The sequence below is a fragment of the Rhinolophus hipposideros genome (assembly GCF_964194185.1).
Source record: "Rhinolophus hipposideros genome assembly, chromosome: 5".
Lineage (NCBI taxonomy): Eukaryota > Metazoa > Chordata > Mammalia > Chiroptera > Rhinolophidae > Rhinolophus > Rhinolophus hipposideros.
The window spans coordinates 60,931,860-60,942,979 of NC_138051.1; the positions used below are offsets into that span (position 1 = coordinate 60,931,860).

The 11,120-nt window shown below is 44.8% G+C and overlaps 1 protein-coding gene across 1 annotated transcript in view; it reads left to right on the plus strand.

The window, feature by feature from the left end:
* The first annotated feature begins 6,204 nt into the window (after positions 1–6,204).
* Positions 6,205–11,120, plus strand: part of ABHD12B (abhydrolase domain containing 12B) — a 22,368-nt gene continuing 17,452 nt past the window's right edge. The window contains 3 exon segments of the mRNA XM_081049047.1: positions 6,205–6,385; positions 10,611–10,765; positions 10,768–10,801. Of these exon segments, the coding sequence (XP_080905173.1) occupies positions 6,324–6,385; positions 10,611–10,765; positions 10,768–10,801 (251 nt within the window). The 5' untranslated portion in view covers positions 6,205–6,323.

Consider the following 11,120-nt stretch of genomic DNA (forward strand, 5'->3'; position numbering starts at 1 on the left):
ACATATAGAGCTGGTATTTGATGAATGCTTGTTGAGTGGGATTGCACAAGAGCAGGAATTCCTGTCTAATCTTCAGATGGGTCAAAGATAGAGTGAGGCAGGATCCCACTTTACACAGGGCAGGATGGCTGTATTAAGCTTGGAACTTGGCTCTGGGTGGAGAAGGTGAGAACTGGCCAGTAGACCCCGCAGCAGGCCTCCATGGTAGCCCTCCCAGCACTTTTGCTTGTCCTACTTTCCTCTGTCCCATCATTGTGCAGTCCAGAATTTTACAGGTATGAATCAGAGAATGCCAGAGAGGCCTGTAGAGAATGTATGTGATGTGGAGATTGGAATTTTGTGTCACTGGACTGGCTGCTGTACAGATTCAAGTTTTTTAATTAGTCATTCATCTTACAAAATATTCATTGAGCACCTGCTTCTTTGTGTCAGGCATTATGCTGGGTGCTGGGGCTACACATAGCCTGCATGCATGAAATTGTCTCCCAAACTTGACAGGTAACACCAAACAACAAGGATTCTTGTGATTCATATAGTGCAAGACTATAGGATTGCATAGTAAAGACTATAGCCCTTCTGCTTAAAAACTGTATGGCAGGTCACCTCACAAAGCTGCTCAATACGCACCTCTGCATTAATGAGCTGGTGTTTGCTAAGTAATTTGTGATGGCTGCGTTGGGAGGGCTCCTTTGGGAGCTGCTGTCCTCTTTGACACGTAGCATGCTGGCGAGGGAAGAAAGAGCATCCCCGCCCCCACCCTCACACATTCCTTTGTCTCTCACTGTAAGGAAGGGAGGGAGTCTCTTACTGATGTCAATTATTAATTCCTTTTGGTTGGTGATGAAGTAGAAGAGAGTGGCTGCATGGCCTCCTTGGTACATTAGTGTATGTATTAGTATTTACTGATAATTAAACTTCTGTGTTAGTCTATAAGCCATAATGCTGATGACTGTCTTTTTAAATAAAAATGGCTAGGTGCCTGACAAAGATCACATCAAACACATTCAGTAAGAAATAATATCAATACTGTGCACATGTAGGCTGAAATTTTTTTTTTAACTTCAAAGAAGAGTTTTCATATCTATGATCTCACCTCACACTCACTACACATTGTTGTTATAAAACTCTTCTCTCGGGGCAGGTTGTTCCATGTAAGCAAATCCAGGAGGGGTGAGGATAGAGAAGACCTGCCTCGGGCTACCCAGCATCATTCAGACAGTGTGCCGCCATCGAGGTCCGGGGTCTCTCCCTGCTTGTTTAGAAAATAAAGGCAAAGATGAAAAAATACACTGATTTCAAGCTATGCTGGGAGCACACAAACACTTGGGTCATGAACAGGGGAACTAAGAAAACGAGGCTATTTTTAGGAACACCTTTGGTGGTTCTAACAAACAAGGAGGAATCGATTACTTCAAATTAATGTCAGTTCTCCAGAGAGCCCAGAATTGGGAACCTTTAGTCTCCTCGGACTGAAAAGCCAGTTCCTGTTTACTTTCTCTATGGCTGTGACATTTTTCCTGTCTTCTCCAATTTCTCCATGTGTGTGATTTCATTTTCAGGAAGATATTTTTATCTATTCTCGCCTAATCTTTTAGCTTTTCCTGTTTGACTTCCTTCAGAGTAAAAAAACCATGTCATTGTTTTCCCTAAGGCTGGTCTCTGGACTGTGAAAGAGCCCTTACTCTGAATTTGTTAGAGGGGTGTTTAGAAAAAATAACTCCAGTAGAAGTCAAGATGGTGAGACTGTCTATATGGTCCCCAAACCAAACGTCGTGTTTCCACTTCACAAAAATTCAGGCTGTGTCCTGGACTGGACACTGTGAAGACTTCTTCAGGTATCTCCCACCTGGATATCTGATGGGGTGACTGGACACTGTAGGTGGTGGGTAAATACTTCCACCCTGATTACTCACAAAGCAAAAATAACTAACCTGTGATTAACTATTTTGATTCTTCTATTCTGAATGGTGAGACAAAGGACTAGTAATCCAGTTTATAACTACCAGTTGGTCCCACCACCTTATCCTCATGGCCCAGCCCCTGGGGATGTTTGACACAGGTCAGTTTCTTACTAGATACCAGTTGCCCTTGGAGAATTAGTCTCACCTTGCTTGTTCTTTTGAACAAGTGAAGCCCATGGTGTGCCTGGCATGCAGTGTCCACTCAATACTGTATGAATGCAGCTTATCATCCACCATTTGGTCTCTTTGGGTCTCAGTTTCCTCTATGTAAATTGAGAGTATTGGCAAATGATTGCTTATATATCTTCCAGTTTTAACATTCTAGGGGTCCTTTTGGATAGTCATTTAAAATTCTCTTCCATCCCCAGTGCTGTTTCTAAGCAACAGAACAATATTTCCCTGGGCTCCTTGCCTGACCTCTTCAGCCCACAGAGATGTTTCTCGCTGAGCCTGCAGCATTATATTATCTGTAATACACACTTGTTTATTATCTGGTGATACTGCTAAGGTTATTAGCTTTTCATCTGTGTAGGTTCTGTGCTTACAATTAGAGTGTAAGCATCTCAAGCCAGATACTACAAAATGCCCTCAGTAAATATTTGTTAAATAAATAAATATCGTATCAAGAAACAGCCATAATTCTGTCCAGAAGGACTTCTGGGCTGACAGGAAGCAGATGAATCGAGGGTGAATCCCAAGTTTGTGGTTTGGGACACTTGGAGTCTGATGATGCTGTTTTTCAAGGTAGGGAATCTTGCAAGGGAAGCATGTTTGGAAGAGAAAGGAGAGGAGGTGAATTTAGTGAAAAGTTTCATTCTATACCTCCTTCTTGGAGAGTCTCAAAGAACATTAGCCAAGTAACAATTCTGAGACATGAGATCCTGGCCAAAGGAACATGTTTTACTGTGGTTAGCCCAAAGCTTCCCAAATAATTGGACATGGTTTTAGAAACACTGATATAACATAAGAAGAAAAGCAGGGCTGTGAAGAAAGCCCACAGAACAGCTGACCTTTAAGGAAGGACCGGAGAAATTTGAAAAGGAGCATGCAAAGATCCTGGGCTTTAATCCTGGCTCCATCCTTCCACAGATACAGGGAAAAACCCAGGCCTACCTCTTGCCATGGAACCAGGGGGCACCGGCTCCTGAATGTGTGAAGTTCTTTGGAAGGAAGAAGGTCCTCCCTAGCACTTCCAGATTCAACTCTCTTAGCACCATCTCTTCTCCAAGAAATCACCTTTTGCCAGAAGAAAGCTCATATTAACGCTCTCAAGTTTAAGCACCCAAGAATACCCCAACATCCAATCTTGCAACTATCATACATTGTCTTAAATTAGATCAGATACAGGCAAAGACAATGCCAAACCTTAACAACAGGAAAGATAAATGTGCTGAGTTAGTTACCTTACTCACTCTTCACCATCTGGGACTCTCCTGAAACTTCCCTTTAATGTTTCATTTCAATTTCAACAGCATCAGGTTTTTAAAAAATTCCTTGTTTGTGTATGGAAAGCTGAGAAAGGGTAAAAAAGATCAGTGAGGGAGAATGCAAAGTAGTAATTTCCAGAGTGCTCGGGTTGGCTGGATTGTGCAGTGCGGCAGCCTCGTTCCTCAAAAAATTACACATCAAATGACCACATGACCTACCTGAAACGAATATAATATTGAATATCAGCTGTAATTGAAAAAAATTTTTAAATTAAAAATAAATAGAAAACCAAAAGGAAAAACATTACTGTATGATCCAGCAAAGGGTATGGGGCTTCCTTTTGCTGTGATGAAAACGTTCTAAAATTAAATAGTGGTGATAAATGCACAACTCTGAATAGGTGAAAACCACTAAATTATAAGGGTGAATGTCATGGTACATGAATTATGTCTCAATAAAGCTGTTATTAAAAAAAGGGGAGGAGAATGCATGGGGACTTTCTTTTCAAGATAAAATTTTCTCCAAATAGTAAAAAAAAAATCAGTCATTTGCTGTTTGCTCCTTCTTCATTCCTCAAATGCTTTATTTACCTCCACAGCTGTGTGGTAGTTGAGAGACAGTTGCGCTTATACCCCATTCCCTTTTTCCAGAATAATTATAGGTGGTAAAATTAATCTATTTCTAATTGAGATATCTTTTTTCTACTTGAAGTGCAAAATAACATCTATCTTTTCATTTCTGACGTTAGTGGAGCTTCGTCTTGACATTTCTACGATGACATCGCATAGGACATGTTTGCTTCTATTGTTTATCTGTACAGTTCTTAGATCACTTTCCAAAAGTCAGGCTGTTGCAGTATAATTCACATTCAGTCAAATTCACTTACTTTTTATTTTTTTATTTTTTTAAGGAGTGCTCAGCTCACAGTGGCCCATGCAGGGATCAAACCGGAAACCTTGGGGTTATTAGCACCATGCTCTAACCAACTAACTGGCCACCCCAAATTCACCCTTGAAAGTTTTCCAATTCTCTGAATTTTGGTGAAATTTTACAGTCTGGTAATCACCAGCACACTTGAGATATAGACTATTTCCATCACCGTAGAATGTTCCTTCATGGCCCTCTTCCCACATCCAGGCCCTGGCAGATCTGATTTCTGCCCTTAGGACACGCTTCAATTTCTATTCTGTTTTCATAATTTATCCTTGGATAAATCTCTCCACCAGGCAGGATCCAGCTTTTTATCCTTCTAGTACCCAACATGACACCCGGCACCGAAAAGTTGCTCAGTGAAAAGATGCTGAATAAACGAATGAATCATTTGTTTTTCAGATTCTCCTAAATGATATCGAGGATACTGCTCTCTGATTTCCAGGATGTGCCATTTGAAAAGGGGCTCTTAATGTTGGAAAAAGTTTTCTCCTAGAATTTTAACTTATACAGTCTTAAAAAAAAGGGGAGACATAGTGGTTTCCAACTGCAGAGATTGCACTGAGCACTTCTAACATTTCCTTAGACTTGGGGCTTACAACTCTGTCTGCTCAAATCAGCACGTGATCCTCTACCCTCTCCACCTGAATAAACAGATGGAAATAAAATGTGGGACCAAATGCAGCTGCTGCTCTCTCCTCCCGGCTGCTCCCCATCTCTGATCCTCCTGCTTCCACATGGCATGGCCCAGCCTCTCATCCAGAGCTTCCTTGATTAAAGTTCTATGAGATCCCAGAGCCACTTCATGGGCTGGAATCTGCCGTCTCCTGGAGTCCGACCTTAACCTTCTCATCATGCAGGTGTGGCCCCGTGAAAACCCACGGGGAGTTTCAGACAGGAGTGGACAGAACTGTCCCTTGCTTGACCAGTTGTATGAAATGGCCTAGTCCTTGAAGAGTACGGTCCTTTCTTGAAAGGGGGTGGTGCTTTCCTCCAGACTGGCCTACTAGCCCCACCCAGATGGGTCCCTGTGCACTTTCTGTGGGTTGGCAGTCTCCTGCTGTGTCCTCTGCTCAGCTGGCAAAGCCAAACAGCAAAGGCACCATGAAAACCCCCATTTTCCCAAGGTTGCAGCTTGCCTCCAGTGTGAAGTCTTGATGCCGGCATCAAATAGCACCGGAATGGAGCTCCATTCCCTTTCTTCCTCCTTTGTCCCCACACTTTGCCCGGTGAGATCCCTGGAGCAGCTCTGATGGAGGTCAGTTCTGCTCCTAGGTGACATGGCATTATATAAGCCTGTATCCTGCTAAACCTTTCAAGGTGTAAACTCCTGATTCAAGGGTGGGGTCTGTGACATGCTGCTCAACAAACAACACACCAAAAACGTGTTAATTTTGGACGCATTGATAATTGTGTAGTTCATAACCCCGTGGACAGATAAACCATTACTCAACGGAAAGGAGTCAAAGAAATACTTTGTACAGTAATGACGACAGGTGTGTGTGCGCCTATGGGAGAGAAGCGGTGACTGGGGATGGGGACGCTTCAGAAAAAGAAAAAAGGGAGAGAAGGAAAAATGAGAGTCAAAGCAGCGGAAAGCTTGTATTTTGCAGGAAGATCTCTACAGCTGTGACTTTCAAACTCGTGTTTTACTCCTAGCGTAGTAGGAAATATCTTCTACTTCATCTCGCAGGGTGATGGCACACACATAACACGCATGTATAAAAAGGAACAAAATAAAACTCTGCAGAGAGAGCTACAGGCGTGGGAAAGCCGTTTCTGTTACACCCCTGTGTGTGTGTGTGTCCGGGGACGCGCCGCGAGCGGCCCCCACGCCCCTGGGGTCGGGTCGCTCCCGCCGCCCCCGCCAGCGGGCTCCGCGGTCCCCGCCCTGGGCGGCCGCCTCGCGGGGCTGGTGGGCGGGCTGGGCGCCACGGGCGGCGGGGCGCGGACGGTGGCTCTCGGCGGCAGCGCTTTTGGTGGCGGTTCGGGACACGGCGAGGGATGGAGACGGACGAGCAGGACTGCGTGGCCGCCTGGTGGGACATGGTCCTACGGAACCTGAGGTGAGGGATGCCGCCGGCGGCCGGGCGCCCCGTCCACCCCGGGAGCGCAGCGACAGCTCGGGCTGCGGCAGAGGGAGGGGAGGACGCGGCAAGGGGAGGGAATGGCCGGGCCAGGACCAGGGCGCAGTGGCCCACCGTGGGGCCCCAGGACGGGCACTGTGGCTCTGACGCGGGGGAGACGGGCTTCGGAGGACCCAGAGCTCTGTGAACCCCGGGTCTCTTGGGACAAATCTTTATCCTCAGCCTCAACCTCTACCCTGGCCAGCCAGACACATGGGTTTGACTTTTTAGGAACTTTTATTCCTTTGGGGTTTCTGAAATAGAGATTCCAGAAAGATGGTTCAGGTTCCTGTAAGAATCTTTTATCTGCCTCCATGATTTCACTCAGATGCAGGGCGGATTTGAAAATTATTGACAATAATAATCAATGTCATAGTCTTGGATGGCGTCCTTTTAGATCAAAGGCCTCGCGGGTAGATGAAAAGGATGGGAAAGCCAGTGCCCTGAGTGTGAGCTCTCTGGCGTGTATGTAAAGAAGAAACCCCTTATTCATGCTGAAGGTGAATAATACTAGTACCTCGAAACCATAACCTGGCATCACCTGTGTCAAGCTCTTACCTCCTTTAAATCTGAAATGTCTATGGCAGTGGCTTTTTCAATTTTCTTCCTCTCACGAATCCTTGGCTTAAACAGTGGTCTAAAAACTACCTGAATTGAGAAGCAATACATTCCCAGTCTTGTTTACAATGAAGCCAGGTATTGGTTGGAGACCATGGGCCCAGGAACTTGGGTTATCTTGTTTTGTTTTGCTGGTGTGGGAAGGTGTTGGCATTTTGGTTACCTTTCTTCTTGCTATGCCTTTGGTTTTGTTTAATTTTTGCTGATTACAAGATATCCAAGAATCACATCCAGATACAGGAGATTTCACTTCAAAATGTCTGAGTGTTGAAGACAAACACCAATCTTTCTTTTCTCTTCTGGCTGTAGCTCAGGGCAGGGAGCACCCCTATTCTGGGTCGGATCTGACTACCAGTCAGATATCCTGACTGACTGCACTTTTCAAGTTTCACATTCACGAGCCTTACCTTCCTGATACAGCCAGTTGAAAAGCTGGCATTTACTGCCTTTCTCTTTTATGCTCTCTGTAGAGCTAGTGACTGATTATTTAACATTTATTTGACAAACAATCAAAGCTGCAGTTCATGCTTTTCGAGAACTTTTTTGATAACAGAATGGGAGATGAGGAGTTGGGGACCCTCTATTATTTGCCTTACTAATTACTAAAAATTAAGCCTGAGGAGATGCTTCCTGAACAAGTAAAATACTAGCGCATCCCTTCATCTGAGCAGAAAATTACTGATCTAATTTAAGATGTGCTGAGGATGAGGCGCAGACTGACATCCAGCATCCTGGGTCCTTTTTGTTTCTTGCAGCCAGGTTCGTTTCGATCAGCACACATTCATGGAGGGCTTGCTGTGTGCCCTTTCTTTCAGCTTCAACCTGTTGCTCAGCAAATATTTATGGAGCTTATCCCTGTGCTAGACCCGGTGGAAGGTAAAAGCAGCATTATATGCCATGTGGTTCCTGTCATCGGAGGCCTGGGATAGAGTTGGGAAGACAGGGATAATGGTGGGAAAACAATCAGAGAACAATTAAGGGCCAAACTGAGGCCCTGGTTATAATTAGTGGGAGGGGTGAAAAGAGAAGAAAGGTCACCATGGGAAGATCTGTCTACAGAGGCTTTGACAAAGGAGAGACACTTGAGTGGATGTGAAGGAAGGGGAAGATTCGGCTGGGAGGAAAGACGAGGGGATGATACAGATGTTACGTGGTGATTAATACTGAACGAATGAGCACAGAGGGTGGTGAACAGCCTGTCTCACTATTTGGAACAGCTATCTTGCCAAATGTGGTTAGATGTGGGCTTCCCAAAGCTGCTTTGTAGACACCTCTCAGCATGAAGCATGAATGATTTGCTCTGCAGCAGCTCAGACTCCTCCAGGTTTCTCCAATAGGAACCATCCAGTTAGGTTCTGTGGCCCCTGTGAGATGCCGTACTGTCACAGCCATAGCTGACCAAAGAGCAGGCAAAGGAACACCGGAGCCCCCACCAAGTGGCTGTGTGCTGGGGCTGGCTGTTAGCAGGGAGCGGGCTGCAACTGCATCCTCTGCTCAAATGCGGTCTATTAGCCACTGGTGACTTGTGATCCCCTTCTGATCTAGGGAGAGTCAAACTGATAAGGCCCTAGTTAAAAGAAGCCGCTGTGCATTATTGATGCTCCAAGGGGTCCGGTCACTCTGTTCTCTTCCCATAGCTCTTCTCACAGAAGTACCTTGAGCTATTTGAGAGAAGGTCCTGTATGAATTATTCTTTAAAAACAGAAACGTATTTCCTTCTATTGCCTCTGCCTCCCAAGCACCCTGCTACCTTCAAAAGATAACTTAGCGGGAGCCTAACAGGTAGGGTAGCCTGAGTTCAGAGAGTTAGGAGAAAGAAAGCTGGAGCTGGCTAACTGGAAGGAAGCAGAAGAATTCAGAGTGTGTTCAGTTCTGCCCGGTTTGGCTTGATCTGTGGCTCCAAGTGGCTTCTCTGGGTTTTGAAATTTTATCTCTAAAATCAGAACAACAATGTCCTCTCCTTTCTCCCACCTGCATGGAGGCTATTTTAAAGTATTATGCAACAGCCATTTTCATTTCTTTCTTGCTGATTTCATGAGTAGGCAGTTCTCCATATCTGATGTATTTCAAGAGCTCTTCATCACCCCTAGGCACCGCATCTTTTCCACTCCCTGCAGAATTGCTGGAAATTCATCTGAGATTCATTATCTTCTCTCTTCATGCCTCTTCCAAACATATATAAGCGCTCTGAGTTTTAAGTTATTAACACTTGGAGGGAGAAATTTTTTTAGAGGTCTTGTTTCGATACTTCGATATCTGAAAGCTTCTGCGAATACAGGAGCAGGAAGCGGGGAGAAAGTGGGAGGAGGGACTGAGCGGGCAAGGGTACAGAAGGAGAGAAACAGCCTTTTCTCAAAGAGCTGTAGTTTGCCAGAAATCAGTCTTGTTCTTGGGGTGAAGTTTTGCTTCATGGATGGCAAGTTGAACTTACCGAGTGTGAGAGCTCACTGGAGTCGATCAGAGAACTCTGTGGTACACATGGCTCTGCATTCACTGGCTTGTGACCTTGGGAAAATTACTTAAAGCTTCAGTCTCCTCATTGGCAAAGTACAGGTAATCATAACTATCTTCTAAAATGCTTCTGGTCTAGCAGAGAACCGGGGCAGGGGAAACAGTCCATCAGAAATGCTCTCCAGTTCCCTAAACTCACGATTTGATGACACTGAGCTGTCTTCACATTGACTGCTCACAGTAGAGAAAGGGATTTATTTAATGGATGATGTGGACAAAAATTGGAAGCAGGAAGTGGTGACTCTTTTCTCAAAGGTAGGAGACAGTCAGCCCTCATGAGAGATACGGAGAGAGATGGAGACAGAGGTTCTATTAGTGATCCCTCATGGACAAATCATAACTTGTCTGCTGATGCCTCTCAGTTTGGGTGATTTGTGTCACAGGGAACAGTGGGATAAACAAGATATGCATGGCCCCACTATGTCCCACTCCCTTACCAGGCCCCAACCTGCTGGAGCCACCCTCAAGGTCCTCCCCTGCCCCCCCTGCTCCACGGTCCCTCTCAACAAGGATGTCACAGCAGAAGTGGGGGTTTTCTCTCATTGGCTCATTTCTTCCTAAGACCCAGCCAAAAGAGTGGGAATCTGATGACTATTTGCTCACTGCTTTAGAATAATAATAATATTAATACATACATACATACAACACTGAATTGTGATGATTAAAAACTGGCAACTGTGAAATTGAATCCTGTTTCCTGATGCCTTTGGGGTCCAGCCTTGGCCTTCTATGGGCTGCCATGAGGGACAAGCCTGACTCTGATGCACCCACATTCCCTCCCCTCCTGTCCGGTCCCACTTAGGCTTTTTCAGCAGCTGGTTAGGGCCCTGCTTTCGTTGCTGTCCTCACCTGGTTGTCCTTTAGTGCCCTGCCCAGTCCTGACCTGCCCACAAATAGTTCTGTACATGCTTAAATGCCAAGTTACCTGGAATTCCCTGCATTAGTCTCAGAAATTTGATTTGGACCTAAGATAGAAAAATAAACCAAGACAAAACCTTGACTAATTCTGAATCCCTTGTTTCACAATATCTTGCAGATCTATTCCACACTGCTGTGCAACACTCAGAAGAAAAATTGCTGCTCAGTACAACAGCTTTTGTAGTAAATCACTAAAAGAACACATTTTCCCTCCTCTGATGGACATGCTGATTTTTTTTAATTTTTGTACGTATGAATTTGCCTATATATTTTTTCCCAAGTAAAGAATTCACTATCCTTAAAGTTGTGGTATAACAAAAATGACGTCAGTTATAAAATCGTTGCTAGAGTTAAACAGTCTGAAACCTATTTAATGTGACTTGGGGTCTAACATGAGTCCTGGCAATCTGTTGGAGATAGAAAGACTCGGCCTTGTAGGTAGCGTGTCAATTTAGCTCAGTCTTCAAATCAGCTATTAATATGGATGTCTGACTGTACTCTCTGCTTTTTTACTTCCTCTTATTACCTTTATCCCTTGAAAGAGAGAGCGAGGGAGAGACGCCGATGGTAGGACTCTACATTCCCATGTTTTTTTCTACTGAGTCCTGTGTTAGTCAATGTCCTGCAT